A 19,659-nucleotide genomic window follows, 5' to 3' on the forward strand; every position below is an offset into this window, starting at 1 on the left:
ACGCTGTGGCGATGTCTAGGTGTAGAATCTTCGTTTTGAAATCTTGAACAACGTATTCAACTTTACTATTGTCATGTTCTTGCAAAATTGAATGATTTAATCATTACGAATAATTTGCCTTTTCCGATCTTGGCGTTAAGTATTATATTTTTAGCTTATTTGGACTTCTTTAGTATGTTTTTATGTCTTCATAGAAACGTTTGATTTTATTGTAATTTTTGGCTGACATAGGAGCATAAGACTTCATTAAGATTTTCGTGTGTACTTTTTATTTGAAGAAGCAATACTCGTCTGATATATGGAATAAAGAATTACTATGGTTCTTCTGAGCCTTCTATCAGTGCGTCATTAGCTATGACGCCATATAATGTATTGGATGTTTCGAGAATTATTTCATGTAGTTATTGATGAATCTGAAAAATGCCAGGATCGTACTTAGCCACAGGTGAAAAGCTTATGGTTTAAACTAGTACTTTTATTGCAAGGTGGATTAAATAGTACACAATATTGTTTATTGAATTGATAAATACGTAAACATTTAAAAATGACAATAAAACGATCAATTTATTGTTGTTTTTTATAATCGAATATAATACAATCATAGTTAGTTCGTTTTCTACTTATACAATCAAATAATTTGCCGTCATTTTTTGTAAATACAAAAAAATTGTTTTCAAAAATTTTTTTTAGGTAACTAATATAAAACTAATATAATGATACATTATCTGAAACAAAAAAAAAAAACGGAATGTGGCACTCCGCAAGTAACCGAGGAGAGGAAGCATATATTTTTTTCTAGGAGCGATGGTTTTAATTTACTTTAATTTATTTTATTCCATTCTATTTTATTTGATTTCCATTCGATTCGATAATCAATTCAATTCGATAATCGACTCCATTCAATAATCGATTCGATTTGATTCGATAATCGATTAGATTAGGTAATCGATTTGATTAGATTCTATAATTAATTCGATAATTGATTCGACTAGCTAATCGATTCGATTTGGTAATTATTTTGATTAGATTCGATAATCGATTCGTTTCGATATTCGATTCAATAATCCATTCAATTCGATAATCGACTCTATTTGATCATTATCATCAAGCTGTATGTGTCCACTGCTGGACATAGGTCTCCCTCGGCTCTTTCCATATGTCTCTGTCTTGTGCGGCTTGCATCCAGTTATTGCTAATTTGCTTCAGGTCGTCAGTCCATCTAGTTGGTGGGCGTCCTCTGCTTCGTATTGCTTCTTGCCTTGGTCTCCACTCTAAAATACGTTTTGTCCATCGGTTGTCTGATAATCTGGCGACGTATCCTGCCCAATTAGATTTTAACGACGCGATTTTTTCGATAGTGTGTATTGTTTTTGTTCTACGACGTAATTCTTCGTTTGGGATTCGGTCTCTCAGAGAGACACCCAACATCTGGCGGTCCATAGCCATGTGAGTCACGCGAGTCTTATAGAAGAATCGCGAGAATCTATTAGCTACCTTTTTGGTGAGTGTTAATGTTTTCGCTCCATAAGTGAGTACAGGTAATACACATTGGTCAAAGATTTTCCTTTTGAGGCATATGGGTAGATCCGATTTAAATTCATAGTTTAATTTACCAAACGCTGCCCAGGCTAATCCTACGCGACGTGGGAGCTCACATGTCTGGTTATCTCTGCCCAATCGGATTTCATGTCCTAGATACTTATACGATGTAGTCTGCACAATATCCCTTCCATCAACAGCAATATTTCGATTTAGCACCAAATTAGTCATTATTTGTGTCTTGTTCATATTAATCTTTAGTCCGACCTCCAAGGAAACGTGATATAATTTTTCAAACATTATTATTGCAACATCCATACGATCACCTATAAGGACGATGTCATCTGCAAATCTCAAATGATTGAGCTTCTCTCCATTTATGTTGATATCATGCTCGTTCAGATGTGCCTTTTTACAAGTATGTTCTAAAAGCGTCGTGAATAGCTTTGGAGAGACTGTGTCTCCTTGTCGTACTCCTCGCTGTATACAGAATTTATTGGTTTCTTGTTCAGATATTTGATAATCGATTCGATAATCGATTCTATTTGATTAGATAATCGAGTAGATTCGATATACGATTCGTTTCGATAATTGATTCGATTACATTAGATAGAATAATCAGAATCTTTTTGGATACCTTTATTTGCCAATTGTCTTATATTTAGCAAAGAAATTCCTAAAGCCTTAACTAAAGCAACACGCTGAACAGTAGGTAAAACAATTTTATTTTCAGCGTAATTTTAAACTTACTTCACGAACAGCAGAAATTGGCAATAAAGTTTGTCGAGCTTCTTTTTCTAATCAAAAATAGTTAAGTAATTTGAGTGTCAGTACTTGTCACCTTTCCGTATACATTGGCATTTCTAAAATATTTTAATGAAAAAATAAATAATCCAAACCACAAAATAATGCCTAGGACTGTGAAATAATGTCAAATACTGATCTGAACGAAAACGATTACTTTTAACTTCAGTCTTTTACACTTCGAAAGGATGGCCAACATGAATGAAGTTTTACGTCAAATATTCGTAATTCGTGCAATTGATTGGCTTTAGAAAGCGCGCCTTTTAAATATCAACGAATCAAACGTAGGTTAGGAATAGACCGCTTAGGTATCTAACGCTACAATATTTTTGTGTTTAATCACGGGCGGTAAAAACTACCGCTTTTTCCGTCACATCCAACTTAATGCGTTAGAAAGAAATCGAAAAACTGTGACTGAAAGGAGGCACTGAAAAGAACTCTAGTATATCATGTCTGTAATGGTTCTGGTTATTACCAGAGATATACATTTTATGATTATTTGCTATGTTTTGCTGTCCTATACATGTGAGAGGATGTCGATATTTAATCTATTTATAAAAATAATTTTAAAAACGCAACATGGACGTCACACAAGTAGATAAATTTTATATATGATAAATATTTATTATATATGATATTTATTATATATGATATTTATTATATATGATAAATTATTATTATATGATATATGATATATAGAATGGTCTAGATGCAACTGCGTATTTACAGCTTCCAATTAATAATAATTCGCGTATTAGTTTTTTCGAAAGTTTTAAGTTTTAAAATTATTGTTATGAGCACAGCCACCTAAAGTTACAAGCCATGAAGTAGAAATTTGGCAACATCTAAGGATAGTCCTGTTTGAATGTAAACAGCTGATTACAATGAATCGATAACTATTTGTATATTCTATTTTTTTAATTAATATTAAGTGCTTTTATGTGTCTAGTCAGTTATTTAAGTTAGTTGTTCATTCGACTAGTTATTGATATTATACTACAGGTTGAAATAAACTCAAATGTAAGTATAAACGTTGTTAGGTTAGGTGTGGAATTTCATTATTCTCAGTATTTATTAGGTAATTTTTAGTTCTTTTGTTATATTAACCATTTGGGCAATGAAATCGCAGTTTTTGCGACAACTGTAGGTTTATTCTCCGGTTAATATCGTAATAGTTGAAATGCAACAAAAGCTTAAATATCTTGTTCTTTTCATTTACAGATGCCAAGACATTGTTGTGTACCTCGATGCAAAAGTAATTACACAAGCATTCTGAAGTTGGAAGGGCCTGTAAGCACATATTCTTTCCCAAAAGATAAACAATTATGTAATAAGTGATTAAAAGCTATCAAAGGAGACAATTATACCCCAACAAAATCTTCTGTTCTATGTGCTAAGCATTTTCATTCTGAAGATATGGTACTTCATCATACATGGAAAGACAAAGAGTTTTGTGTCTGAAAAACTAAAATATCCAAAATTAGAATTAAATGCTATTCCTAGGATTTTCCCCAATCTTCCGGCATATATGTCTATTCCTAAACCTATAGACAGAAGTGATCCATGTGAAAGACGACATTACTTTGATAAAGAGAACCACAAATTACAACAACTGGAAAAAGACTTTCTCAAACAAGATTTAATAGACTCGTTTGATAACTTTATTAACAAATGCAGCATGAAGATTACTTTAAATGAGTGGAATCAAAAAGTGACGAATGAAAGTGTATATTTTTATTTTTTAAACATTCAAGAATGTAGTGACTCATATGATATTGGTCTAAAGATAGTAGTGTTAAAATTTCTAAAAATTTAAAAGTTACTGTATATACCTATAGGCGAAAATTTGTTTATATAGGTTTGGTCTGACTCCAACTCTTACCTTACTTTAACGTGGATAAGATAGTAGCTAAGGAGCCACTCAGTCCCTTTTTTTAAATGACAGCCAAATCAATATCGTTAATTCTGTAATATTTACTAGGTATTCTTAGCGATAGTAATTGTAAATGGTCCTTGCATACTAATTCCTGAAGTAAGAAACTAGCCTCAGCCTCAGCTCAGTGTCAATCATCTGCAAAAATGGCATATTTCTCATTGTTCGAGTCTCATCTTCGATATAAGCTTCCTTTTTGGGGTTTTAGTAAAGCAGCCAAATTTGATACTATTTTTAATTTACAAAAAAGAGCAATTCGTTATCTATTTGGTCTCAAAAACATACATCATTGCTACTTTAAAAAATCACGGAGTTGTGATGCTTCCCTCTTTATATATTTTAGAAACTTTGTTTGATTCACAACCATCTAAAAAATTTTCCTGAAACACCTGATCATGGCTACTCCATTAGAAGTTCTGGTTATGATGTTTATTTACCTATCTTGTCCTCTGAGTAAGTAAAGAATTATATTCTATATAGTGCAAAAAAACTATATAATCACCTACCGCGACAAATTAAATCCGCAACATCTTTCACCAAGTTCTGTAAAATGACAAAACCTAAATCTCTGAAAGACCATATAATTATTAGTATTGTGTACATTTACATTTGAGTGTCTCACACAGTAGCTACAATTTGTTTTTTATTTTATGGTTGCCTGTACAAATTATGTAAGGTGTACAATAATTTTACTATAATTTAAGATTGTTTTGTTTTGTTATTTTATATTATTCTACTTTTTTGTTAGCTTTGTCCATAAAATTGTACAATTTTCAGTGACAGTGATTACAGTGTTAATGTAACCTCTCAGTTTGTTACTGTAATATCAATAAAGTTAATGAGACATAAATTAAAAGTGTTTTTTTTTATACTTTACAAAAATATTGTAATTCATAATGATTGATTTATGACTCTCCTCTATGCGTTTTTTTATGGCTTGTATACTGAGTACATATCCGTATTTTCTGTTAATCTCTTAGATAATACCTACAATTAATTAAAACTCTAGATTTTAAAAATTATAAATGTTTACTATTCCTATACATTTCTAACCTTTGTATGGAAAATAAATATTATTATTAACATGTTTAACTTATTTATTTCATATTTTCCTTTTATTAAATTTAATTAAAATTTCTGTCATTTGTGCAATGTGAAAAAGAGCGAAACGGACCACCATTTCTCCTTCATAGGACTACTTTAATCATATGTTGCGACGTTACCTTTTTTACTTCACGGCTTGTAACTTTAGGTGGCTGTTATGAGTCATAACGCTCTAATTGTGAGAAGTCGAATTAACTACTTTGGCAGCAAAGTTCTCGAACTCTTTATCTGTATTTTTCTGGAATCTCGTGTTAAAGTGCTGATTCGGCATTCGTACCTTCGTTGAAACTCTAGAACAGATGTTCGTTAATATAAACTGCTCGGCTCCTTTGAATAGACAATAATTAGACAAGCGTTTTTGTAAGTGATACCCATAATATGGGTATTATTTAGTGAGGTTTTTTTGTTGAGTGAGTTAGATAAAATTGGTTAAACTACGTTTACTTCACTTAATTCCTGAACTCACAGCAAAACGTAACATTATTCAAAAAATTGTATACGCTTCCTACGACTGGCGTCAAAAGTTATTTTTCAAGAATAAAACAGCGGAAGAATGAAGGTGATGAACAAAACTCTCTAAAGTAAGCTGTTTTAATTTTAAAACTGTCCTCCCCATTTACTTGGTGACGAGCCGAAGCTGCACTTTACTAAAGACTATGAGAAAAGTGATCACGTTGATACATTTACTGCTAAGATGACCATTACAAACAACAATTGTATTGTATCACAGCTAATGGTCAGTAATGCTGAAATACCACAGACGATACGTTGTACATTTACAACTTACAGTTTTAATTCTTATATAAATATTAATCGTATCAATTTATAAATTTTACCAACCTTACTATAAGAGCATGTAGTGGAGTATTTCCCAGACTATCAGGTGTGTTAATTAATTCTTTGCATCCATGATCGAGTAATAATCTAATTGTCGCTATAGTATCTTCAGCTGACTTATGCGCCACCAGCAGTACTACATGCAACAATGTCATCTGCTGAGTGCAAGTACGAACAGTGGTGTCTGCTCCATGATCTAAAATGGTTTAAAACAAGTCAGTACAAATGTATATTTTAGTAAAGTTTACAAAAGTTTGAAATGATTTCACTAAAACAATTGTATTGCGACAATACTCGTCTACTTCTTATCAAGAAAGAGCTCAAAAATTATTGAAACTAAAAACAACTTTGTTACCTTATATGGGTACCCTCTCATACCGAAACTGAAGGTAAAGAAAATGTAGATAAACTGGATAAAAATGTACTGACTAATCCCGCCTCCGAAGAAAATGGTGTATATATAAATAGCGACCTAAAATCATTTTTTAAACTAATAATTTTCGCAAAGAGGCAAATTTGAAAGAACACCCCAAATAGACAATAAAAAGTAACTAAATATAAACAACCTAGAGCCAAAAAATAAAAAAGAAGAGAACAAGTAATACACATCTCCGTATTCGAAGAAAACACGGATATCCAAAAATTGTTTGATTATATTAGGGACTTTCAAATATTTCAATACAATCTAACTTTACATATTAGATATTGGTGTAGAATTATTTTTTATTTTAACAATTGCATATTTACCATCTACTCTACAAACCATGTAGTAATAAGCAAATTTATTGATGCTGATACCTAGAGAGGGAGCGGCCCGGTGGCAGCTCACCAGTATTTATCTAATTACATCTTCTGGCCAGTTTTTCTTGTCTTCTTTCCATTACTTGTTGATTGGGCAGTCTTCTGAAAAGTTGGTTTGTATGGTCTTCTCTCTGGTTATTGTGCTTTATAGTTCTTGACCGAATTACATCTTTGATGGATTGAATTTTGAGATCTTCATATATGGTGTGATTTGAAACGTACCATGGTGCATTGATCATAAAGCGAGGTGTTTTGTAGTGTTTTTGTGTTTGATGGCTTTGCACAGCCCCATAGTTCCAAACTATATGTCAAGATAGGCTTCAGGATCGCTTTGTATACGATTATTTTACTTTAAATTGATAACTGTGATTGTGTTCTGATTAATCAGTTCATTTAAGTAGTTTTAAGAGGTAGTTGTAGTCTCATAGCTACGATATGGTCTCTCCGAGTTAGTTTTTGATCCAGGTGCAGTTTCAAGATATTTTACCACCAATTTAATTCATAAAGTTACTATTGATGATAGTTTGTGGGACATTGCAGTGTTTTGTGGTAAATGTACTTTGTGTTGATTTAGTGTTATTAACTTTGATTCTCCACTTATTGAACCACTGCTGTAGTATATTAAGGTGGTTTTGTAGGTTTTGAACAGCATGTACAGGATAATTGTGGGCAGCCGTGATTGCAATATACAAGAGACAATAAAATCTTTTAGTCGCCGTAGCTTCAGACATTTTTATGAAATATTGAAATAAATTTGAGAGGAAACATTAATCATTAAACTTACTCAAGGGTATGGTTCCTTAAAAATAGACCTCAGAATTTCAAATGTAAAAAAGATTTAATTTTTCAATAGACAATTAATCTGTACTAAAAATAACTTTTTTAATAATAATGGAAAACCCGTTACGTTAGTCACATAATTCTATTTTTTAAACTGTACATAAAATAGATACCTATTTTTTTTTTTTTCGATAGATTTTGAAACTATTTTTTTGTCATTTTTATGTTTTCTACTATTTATCTACCCTTTCGCTGCGGAAAGTAGTCATGTGCGTTTCCAAAAAATTATACCTTCCCTATTTTGATATGCTGCAAGTTTTATTTTAACTAAAGTGTAGTAATTGGTAAATAAAAAAGACTAGCTATGAAAAACTTACCTATTAAGAGTTCAAGAAATTTGCTGTCATGCAAAACCGCGTAGTGGATAGGATAATATTCATCTTTGAGGAGGTGTATCTCATCTGAACGTTCTCGTATCAAGTATTCTGTACACTTCCATGCTCCTCTCTCGCAGGCAGAGTGTAGTAAAGGTTTTCTTGCACGGAATATACCATTCTAAAAAAGTAATAAATAAGAGTGCAGTCGTTTCAGTTTTTGTAGTCTGGATCAGGTAGCTTTTGAGCCATATATGAATTCTGCTCAACATTTTGCTACATTAATATGAATTAGGATATTCAATCAACGATATAACACAAAAATTTCTACATCTTACTATTAATAGCTCAAATAAAATTTGTGTTGTAGATGTCTTTCATTGACAAAAGAAGAATAATCATCAATATGAGTATTCATCTATTCTATATCATTTGTAAATACTAATCTATAAGCCAGTATAAAATTTCGAAAATAAACATTTAAACCTCCGCTTTCAGTTTTATTGTGTTACTAAGCTGGATGTGATTATTTTTTTGTTTTAAGTTACAATTAATATTGGCTATGAGCACGTGTGATTGGTCGTATAGTAATTTCCAGCCACTTTCAATCGGTTAAAATTTAAACAATGTAGCAAAAAAATCATTACTAAATTTATTAGATAGTTAAAACTAGGGTAAGGGAACCAAGTATAAGAAACTATTAAATGAGAGAAGAAAATTTACCCATGGGTCCTCTCCTCTCTGCGACAACATCGTTAATATGTTAACCTGATCACCATCCAATGCATAATATAAAGCTGACTGCAGTTTATTATTGGGCGCCCGCTCCCGGCTATCTCTTTCTATACAGGTCTCTTCATGCTGGACTGCAGTTGCTACAATGATATCAATTCATTTATACATCTACTCTAACAATCAGATATATATTTATAGATTTTTATCAATCGATGTATGTTACCTACTCTATCTACTCCTAAACGTAGACCTACCTTCAAATTTATCTAACCTGAGAAGTGAATACAATTCGCTTTAAATTATATAATCATTATATTAGTAAAGTTTCTTTGTTCCTCTCGGTATCAATTGCTACAATTAGGTTTTTGTCGTTTAAGTGCTTACATGAAGTTATTTGTATCATCTTTTCTCAGGCGAAGAGAATAGACACATAGAGTGACTGGTGGATTTGTCAAAATGATGTACAGTGCTGGCACCTACTGTACAGTTTGCGGGCAGTAATTTTTTTATTTTCGTGTTGTGTTTTTTAACCAGACATTTCCAAGTTGCGTGCAGGTATAAGGAGTCATCTCATCCACAATAAACCAATAAAAAATACAAAAAATTGACACAAAAAGTTTCTGCATCAAAAAATAATTCAAAACTGTTTTGTCAGAAATTTAGCAGCAAAATAAAAAAGGAACAGTCTCTTTTGGAAATAAACAAAGTGTTTATTTCAACAAAGCAAAATATATATTGAGACCACCGTGTGCACTGATGAGTATTAATGTAATTAAAATACATCAGCTCGTTTTTAATAAGCTGCTGGTTATCAAGATGAAGCTGTTGTTTTGCGTCAATTCTTTAAAAACTGGATTTCAGTTACAAACTAGTCACACTAAGGCCGTCCGCACATGAAGCTACTAAAAAGAAACCAGTTGGTAACTTTAGTTGCCAATCCGTTGCTTATTAGTTACTGTCCATGTATTTTAATGAGTATCCGCACACAGCGCTACTAGTTAGTAACCGGTCTCTAATGCATCAGTGATTAGTCGACAGCAGACTGGACGTGCAGGTCGCTTGGGGACTAGTTTCTAGTTTGCTGTGATATTTTTAAGGGGGATAAAGGGGTAGAATGCGAAAACATGGAGTTGAATCCAGTTTACTCCAATTAGCCTCTTCTACTCAAATCCGACTCTCACCTTCATGCTGGTATCCCCTGTAAACCGAGCAACCCAACTGGAGATCCGGTATCCAACCCGGGTGGAAAGTTGGGTCGGGAACTGACGAGAGCGGGTGAAATGGCCCTCCGAAAAGGGGGTTTGGCGTTGGGTTAACTACCCAACCCTGTAAAAAACCTTTTGTTATGAGAGCTACAAAGAAGGAAACCGGACTGTCTAACCTACGACGAACTCGCAAACGAAATAAGGATAATGATTTAAAGATTTGCACCTGGAACGTAAGAAGCGTTTATCAGCCTGGAGCCACTGCTCTGCTCATACAAGAAATGAATAATGCCAAAGCAGATATCATTGCTTTACAGGAAATGAGGTGGATTAGTTCAGGCATCCTGGAAAAAAATAACTGCAATATTTACTACAGTGGACATCCTACCCGACACGAATTTGGTACCGGATTTATTGTAAGCAGCAAGGTCAAACATAGTGTAATCGATTTCAAAGCTATTGATCATAGGATATGTCGAATAAGACTTAAAGGGAAGTTCGCTAATATTAGCATTATTAGCATCCATGCTCCAACGAAAGAAAAAGAGGATAATGAAAAAGACATGTTCTATGAGGCACTAGACCGAGAGTACGATCAGTGCCCAAAAAATGACATCAAAATAATAGCAGGAGACTTTAATGCCAAAGTCGGAAGAGAGAATATATTTTCGCCCACCATCGGAAAAGAGAGCCTACACGTAGAATCTAATGATAACGGTCTCAGAATCATAAACTTTGCGATGTCTAAGAACATGGTTATAGCTGGGACAAGATTTCCCCATAAAGATATACATAAGGGAACTTGGAAATCTCCTGATAATGAAACGATTAACCAAATAGATCATATAATCATCGATGCAAGTCACTGCTCTAACTTATTAGATGTTAGGTCTTTTAGAGGAGCAAACATAGATAGTGATCATTATCTAGTTAAAACACGATTTAAAGAGAGAATATCCAATTTAAAAAAGGAGATGGGAAGGAGAGAAAAAATCGACATTAATAAACTAAAAGATCCCGACATTGCAAATGTATACAGACAGCAAATAGAAGACCAAATAAGGACAAAAAACTTAGAAGAAGAGGAAGATATTAACCAACTATGGGCAAATATACGAGATATTGTGTTACAGAAATCCGTTGAAATATTGGGCAAAACCAAGTCAGAAAAAAGAAATCATTGGTTTGATCATGAGTGCGAAATGGCCACAAATAGAAAGAACGCAGCATATCAAAAAACCATTGACGCAGGTTGTACACGGAGAAAAAAAGAAGAGTATAGACGTCTTAGAAGAGAGGAAAAACGTATCCATCGACGTAAGAAGAGGGAATACGAACAGAACACTCTCAGTGAGATACAAAGTTTATTCGATAAAAATGAAACGAGGAAATACTACAAATCCTTAAATATTAGCCGTCGAGAATTTAAACCACGATTAAAAATTTGTAAAGACACTAACGGTGAAATTCTACATGATAAGAACTCAGTTCTTAACAGATGGGCACAACATTTCAGCGAACATCTAAATATAAACGATATTGAAGGAGAGTACAATATAGAAAATGAACAAAATATACAACGTCAACTACACAGTGAAGACCCAACAAGAAGAGAAGTGTCAGATGCGATCCTAAAACTCAAAGACAATAAAGCCCCAGGAATCGATGACATCTGTTCGGAAATGTATAAAAAAGGTGGTGATCAACTTTTTGCAGCAATCCATAAACTAATAGTACTTATATGGCAGAATGAATGGGTACCAGAAGAGTGGCTGAAGGGAATAATATGTCCATTGCATAAAAAGGGGGATCAACTGGAGTGTAAGAACTATAGAGGCATTACTCTGTTAGCATCTGCGTATAAGATCTTCGGCAATGTATTATCTGAAAGACTTAAACATTTTACAAAGGATATTGTTGGTCAATATCAATGCGGATTTACTGCTGGAAAGTCAACTACACATCAAATTCAAGCACATAGGCAGATTCTAGAAAAGTCATTAGAATATAACATAGAAACACACCATCTCTTCATTGACTTCAAAGCAGCCTATGACAGTGTGAAAAGAACTGCATTATATAATGCAATGATAGACTTTGGGATCCCACCTAAGTTAGTTAAGTTGTCCCAACTAACAATGCAAAACGTAAGCTCATGCGTTAGAATTGAAGGAGAAAACTCTACGTTCTTTGACATTAATAATGGTCTAAGACAGGGGGACGCGTTGGCGTGTCCCCTCTTTAATATTGCCTTGGAAAAGGCAATCAGACAATTAAATATTAGAATGAATGGAACTATTTTTAATAGATCGACGCAAATTCTCGCATTCGCTGACGATATAGTTATAGTGGGCAGAAGTATGAGAGACATGGTGCAGTGTTTTACAAGGCTTGCGGACGCAGCAAGTGAATTAGGACTTGTGGTAAACGAGGAAAAAACCAAATATATGTTGGTTTCTAAAAACCCTCGAAATATCCAACAAAGAATTCAAATTAACAACCATACCTTTGAACAAGTCAAAGAATTTACATATCTTGGATCGCTAGTAAACGCAACAAACACGACAAGCGACGAAATAAAAAGACGCATAGCAATAGCAAACAGAACTGTTCACGGCCTCCAGAGACATTTAAAAAATAAAAATATAAAACGTGCACTAAAGCTTAATATATACAGGACCTTAATAAGACCAGTTTTGATATATGGGGCTGAAACGTGGACCTTATCTCAAAATGATAAAAGACTTCTTGGTATTTTTGAGAGAAAAATTCTTAGAAAGATTTTTGGGGCCGTAAATGAAAATGGGCTATGGCGTCGAAGATACAACTTTGAACTGTATCAGTTATACACCGATCCAGATATTGTGAAATTCGTTAAAGTGCAGAGACTTAGATGGGCTGGACACATTGCTAGGATGTCAGATCACGAATACACGAAGAGATTAACATTTTCAAAACCAGAGGGCACAAGAAGCAGAGGACGACCACGAATGAGATGGATTGATGATGTGGAAGAAGACCTACAGATTCTAGGGGTTAGAAGATGGAGGGAAGTTGCCAGGAATCGACAGGAGTGGCGACTTCTTTGTGAGCAGGCCAAGATCCACAACGGATTGTCGAGCCACTTATGATGATGATGATGATGTGATATTTTTAAAGTTTACACGCAAAATGGTGAAATTCGTAGAACAGTCGTTTAATATAAAATTAGTGCAAGTGGAAAAACATCCCTGCCTATACAACTATACGTTAAGTAAATATTCGCGTAAAGATATTACCCAAAAGGCTTGGAATGATATATTATATGGTATTCCTTCCCGTTTTCGTACATAATTATGTATAACACAAACAGATTGTGTTATCTTAATATTTTTTTCGGGTGAGTGACATTTTATAATATATATAAACGTTAAAATTTAAACACCCTATAACAAAGCTACTCGTACAGGCAAGAAGTGACTCGTTTTTATTAATTTTCAGTAGCGTAGTGTGCGAGTCACAGTTAAGTAAACAGTTGGTAATTCTAGTTACCAACTAGTTTAGTTTCTTTTAAGTAGCTTCATGTGCGGACGGCCTTAGTAAACAGTTGGTAATTCTAGTTATCAACTAGTTTAGTTTCTTTTTAGTAGCTTCATGTGCGGACGGCCTAACTAATAAGCAACTGATTGGTAACTAAAGTTACCAACTGGTTTCTTTTTAGTAGCTTCATGTGTGGACGGCCTAAGACTCTCCGCACATAAAGCAACTAAACTAAATTTAGTTTAGAAAATTAATAAAAACGAATCAGTTCGCGATTATGGCTTTGTTTATTAAACACGGTGTTTAAATTTTAAACTTTTATTACATATTATTGATTGTTATTATCGCGTTAAAAAGTCTAGTGATTTAAGTGATAAAGATATTATCCTTTATTATTAAAACAGAAGACGCAAAAAGCAGAAAAAAATGAGGTATTGGGTTCATCCTTAGATTTCTACTAACTACGTAACTACTTTACCAGTCCAGGAGCTGCTCTTCCATGAGCAGCTCCTGGACTAATATAAACACATGTAAGAGTATACAGTTGTGGTAATCTGAAAACTGCATATAGCACGCATAATTAGTGCGAAAACAGTATGAGATTATTCTGCTAACAGAGAGAGACCTAATATAGTATGAAATAAGTACCGACATACGAGCTTGTTTTTAACACCCATTAGACTGAATTCTAGTTTTGTCAAAGTGACATTCAGTTTTGATAACCTCTTAGCCTTCTGTCGTCCATGTTTGGACATAGGCCTCTCCCAACTCCTTCCATCGGTCTCTATCCTGAACAACATATTTCCAATTTGTTCCGGCTATTCTTTTAATGTCATCAACCCATCTCATCTGTGGTCTTGCAGTATTGTAGTATTCCAACGTTGGTTTTTTGTCTAGCAGTGTGGCCCGCGAAGCACCATTTAAGTTTGGCAATTTTTGTTGCTATGTCCTCGACTTTTGTTTTGGATCTTACCCAGTCGTTCCTCTTTTTATCTGACAGTCGTATACCTAACATTGCTCTTTCCATTGTTCTTTCTGTTGTCGCTAGTTTATTCATGTTTGCCTTGGTTAGGGTCCAGGTTTGACATCCATACGTCATGATAGGAAGGATGCATTGTTTGAACACTTTGCTCCTCAAGTATTGGGGTATTTTGCGGTTCTTAAGTATCCAACTAAGTTTTCCAAATCCTGCCCATGCTAGTCTTGCTCTTCTAGTAATTTCCGCACTTTGGTTCTCTTTGTCAAGTCTCAGGATTTGGCCTAGGTAGATATATTCCTGGATTTGTTCTATCTCCTGGATTGTTTTGATAATGGAAACGTCAAATATACGTTTATTTTTTCATTCGCAATAATTTTGGTTTTATTCGCAAAAAACAGAATAAAGAAATTAGATATTTCAAGTTAGAAAATAGTAACCATTACAACTGAACATAAAATTCAAATTGTTAAATGGCATTATTCTGGAAGTATTGCCGACGATATAATCGGTAGATTTTCGTTTTCATTCGACCTGTCCAACACAATCTACAATTCACAACATTATTTTTAAATTTGAAACAACTGGTTGTGTCAAGAATTGTAGAAAATACTCGGATACTGATGACGATGAAAATCAACCAGCTTGTGCAATTAATGAAGAACGGGAACAGTGTGAAACTGGCGTATGTAGTCTAGCTGAAATAAATTTTCCTTGTAACAGCACCCTAATTTCAAGAGAAACTGGTATTAGTACTAGACCTTTACGAAATATGTTAAACAGAAACAAGTACCATTGCGACAAATTGCAAAAATACCAACAAAATCTTGTTTACAGATGAGTTTTGTTTTTCTTTAACTGGCATCACAATCCATCTGTTACCGCAGGGTACTCTACAGAAAATAGGCACATAAGCGTTCCTTATAAAACATAATATCGTCAAACGTCAACGACTGTGCTGGTATTTCAAGTGACAACGTAATTGGCCCTTTTTTCATTGTGGGCACTTTGTGTCGTCGTAAATACCTAGATCTGCTGAGAAATCATATAGTTCGAGCAGTTCGAGCATTACCTATTAATATGGATGAAATTTGGTTGCAGCAGTACGGCTGTCCAGCTCACAATGCACAGGAGATTTTTTAAACATTAGGTTTCCAGATAGAGTTATTAGTACAAAAGGTACCATAAAACACATTCACCATATGTGAAGCAACTAATTGTAATTTGGATGAAATGATATTATTATGGATAAAATTTGGTTGCAGCAAGACGGCTGTCCAGCTCACAATGCACGGGATGTGTTAGATTTTTTAAACATTACATTTCCAGATAGAGTTATTAGTACAAAGTTACCATAAAAATGCCACCTCGATCTCCTGATCTTGCACCTTTGGACTTTTTCGTATGAGGTTATGTGAAGCAACCAATTTACCGACATGAGCATTAACGTGCCGCAAATTTAGACGAATTGCGTCAAAAAATCATTCAGGCCTTTCAAAGCATAAAAATAAGGAATTTATTTTTATTTTTTATGAATTAAAATTAAAGAAACTGTTGATTTAATCTAAGATATTTAAAAGCAGAACCTGCTTTTAAATCTTGTAATCACATCGTTGAAATATTTCCCCATACCATCTAAAAAAATAAACTTTCTCTCGGCAACAATGTAAAGCTAAAGCTAAAAAGAAACCAGTTATAAACTTTAGTTGCCTATCAGTTGCTTATTAGTTACTGTTCATGTATTTTAATGAGAATCCGCACACAGCCCTACTAGTTAGTAACCGGCTAGCAATGCGTTAGTGATCAGTCGACTGCGACTGGAGGTGGATTGTAGTTGCTTCATGTACGGAGGGCTAAAGTGAATCAGTCTAAAAACTTTATTACCGTTCATAAATTTCGAGTTTTACGTTTGAGATACTCTTGAGCGCATTGTATATTTCGAGTGTGAACTTAAGCTTGGCACACAATATGGGTGTACACAAGAACCTTTTAGAAACTAGCATTACATTTAAATATATCTGTACATATTAATGCCCGTGATAATTTGGTAAACTTATTGCTAACAACTTAAAAATGTATACTTACAATATTTTCCTCTTTCTTCACAGTTACTGCTGTGAGGACCTGGCCAACACATTCTAACCTCCACATCTGATTTGGCACCATGCTTTAACAATAGCTCTACACATTCATCATGTCTACAAACAATAAACATTAATACAGATCCACATATGAAGGCGAATAAATTACGAATTTGTAATCTCTCTAGTACAGCTCTTCTACACTTAGTCGATCTGATGATGATACACAACAGCACTAGCATAAAGTAACATAGAGAAATCATAATATACCCTATAGAAGAGCATAATGAACCTCCTAACCATCAAGAGTTTTGGGAAATGGGAGCTATCACCGTATGGCCATGACGTAAGTTACTTAATAGTTAGCAAGAAAGGTTAAACTACAGGTCAACTGCAACGCAACAAATAAATAACACCGAAACTCCTAATTCAGAAAAAAGATTTAAAAATGAACTAAAAAAATCAGAAGATGACAAAGACGACAAGGAAAAACAATAAGGAAATGACAAATTAAGAAAAGCAATGCAAAATCAGGACAAATATAAAAAAAGGAAAAGTATAAGAGTCATTTATGTCAACTAATTTACAAAAAAGAATAACAATTTAATGGGATTCAGAAAAAATTAAATTATTAAAGAACCATTTTTATATCTATATAGAATTGAAGAAAATTAATAAAAAAAGTAGAAATATCAGAAGGATATATAAACGCTGCAATTTATTTATTGTTAGGGATTTAAGAAATCAGTAAGACATTTCAACCATGAAATTTACAATAGCTAAGTTATGTCAAAGGAATAAAATAAAAATAAGTGATAAAAAAGGCGTGGAATATATCGAAAAAAAAAAACTTAATATTAAAACTTAAGCAAATCATGCTACAAAAGAAAAAATAGTAGAGAGCTGAAGAAGAAAGCCAAAACTTGAATGGTTGAAAATAGGTTTTTGTTGTGTAACATATAAACTTTCAAAAGAAAACAGATATTTCATACTTTGATCAAAAACTTTAGAGTTTCTTATATTTTTAAATATGCAACAAAAACCTTACCCCTTTAAGCAGGCTATATGAAGAGGCAAGCTGCAAGGAAACCTATTGACATCAGCGGCACTGTGTCTGGCTAAGAGCCAGCGGACCAACTCAACATTATTGGCTCCTACACATTTTTGAAGCAAGTTGTAGCCAGTCTCATCGTGAATTGCTAATATATTTTCATTCTGAAACATTAAAAATAAAAAATCTAATATTTATGTCAGAAAATCCTAGGAACTATTTATCGTCAAAATGAATTAATTCCAATATATTTTAATCAAGTCAAAGTTATCTTGAAAGCAAAACAGATAAAGTCCCCGCAGGTAAAGTGTGCTGCAAAGATTCCAACGATCACAACATGCTCCAGACTCATGTGAGGTGGCGTTACATTTAGAGGTAGATATCAATCAGCAGTCAAAATTTTATTTTAATACAGAGGATACAGTCGATTTCTTTGTAAATGTTATCTGACCACGTCTTAAGAGGTGTTTTGCAGTTATTAGTAATTTTATTGATATTAATGTATCCCCAAAAATGGAACAATCCCCTTCAGTTGTAAAATATTCTTACTTTCGCCACATTTTGGTGCAGTTTAATTTGGGCTTGGGTTCACTTCAAGTCGATGTATGCTCGACATGCCTGGAACTTTTAGAAAAAAATAACCAAGCAACCAATGCTAGGTAAACCATATCTTAAAGCTACAAAGGCTATCCACAAGAAAAGAGCTAAAGTTTTTTGCATTACCCAAGTAGAAGAAAAGGGAACTCTTATGCTCTCATTCGATTGCTAGAAAAATTTTCCCAGTTCCAAAATTCCAGATCAGGAGACTTACTAAAGCTTAGATATATCGCAAGTTAAGTAGGTAAGACTTTTTGCTGATGACTGCGGCGGCCAAACTAAGCTACACAGATCGCTGCTATTTGCTTCTAAAAATGTTAAAATGAGTTCAACAAACAAGATATTATCGAGAAAACAGATGTCTATATTAAAATAATTCAAAAACATGCGACCATAAGATGACTATGTATTGACATAGATGACTAGGTATTGACATAGACGACTAGGTATTGACATAGACGACTAGGTATTGACATATTTTTTATTGGAAACAAGAGGCAGTAGATCATTTTAAACGTATTTCTCAATGGCAGTTTAAATTTCAGCCTTCAAAAAAGTTTCAATTGAAGAGACCAACAAAATCCCAGCACATGACTCTCGTCCAAGCAGTATTACCAGATTATTACGTATTACCAAAATGATTGAAGCATTAGTCCTTCAAAAATAGCTAAAAAATACCTTACTAAACAAGAAAAAATTGTGTAATGTCAAAAGGCTTCTTGAACTGCATTTTGGGTCTGATTGGCAATCTAATCCATGCTTAAAGTTTTACGTCAATTTTTTTTGCTTCTTGTGAGTGACACAATAAAATTCGTGCAGAAGAAGAAAAATATTTACGTGGCATAACTAAAGAAGAATCAGGATTGTGTGTCTAAAATGTTTTTTTATCATTAAGAATGTAATAAAATCATCATGTTTTGATATTGTTTCGAGAGAAAAGTACTAAGGCCAATCTATGAAGAGGTGAATCACATTCGAACTTTATAGAATATACTGGAAATCAGATATTGTAAAATATGTTAAGATAGGACATCTGAGGTGGATAGGGCATGTAATGCGAATGGAACAAACTGACACAGCTAGCAAAACGATCCTTGATAGTCCCATTGGTCAGAGAAGAAGAGAAAGATCCAGAACAAGGACCCTTGACACATCAATGAAAACTTGAGAAATATGAGAATCCGTGCTTGGCTAGGGACGACTGACTGAAGAGAAATTCTTCATCAGAATAGGACCTACACAGGGTTGTAAGCCCAGAATAATGATGATGAATGAAATCGTCATACAACATATATTTTAATGACTTCTGGACTATTTGTTATT

The 19,659-nt window shown here is 33.7% G+C and overlaps 1 protein-coding gene across 3 annotated transcripts in view; it reads right to left on the bottom strand.

Annotated features, from left to right (window-relative positions):
* Positions 1-19,659, bottom strand: part of LOC140452435 (uncharacterized) — a 60,361-nt gene that overhangs the window by 38,731 nt on the left and 1,971 nt on the right. For all 3 annotated transcript variants that reach the window (XM_072546705.1, XM_072546697.1, XM_072546712.1), the window contains exons 3-7: positions 17,737-17,903; positions 16,693-16,805; positions 8,896-9,047; positions 8,176-8,353; positions 6,221-6,413 (exon numbers count right to left, since the gene is read on the bottom strand). In XM_072546705.1, coding sequence (XP_072402806.1) covers positions 6,221-6,413; positions 8,176-8,353; positions 8,896-9,047; positions 16,693-16,805; positions 17,737-17,903 — 803 coding nt within the window. The remainder of the gene's footprint in view (positions 1-6,220; positions 6,414-8,175; positions 8,354-8,895; positions 9,048-16,692; positions 16,806-17,736; positions 17,904-19,659) is intronic.

The sequence above is a fragment of the Diabrotica undecimpunctata genome, chromosome 1 (assembly GCF_040954645.1).
Source record: "Diabrotica undecimpunctata isolate CICGRU chromosome 1, icDiaUnde3, whole genome shotgun sequence".
NCBI lineage: Eukaryota > Metazoa > Arthropoda > Insecta > Coleoptera > Chrysomelidae > Diabrotica > Diabrotica undecimpunctata.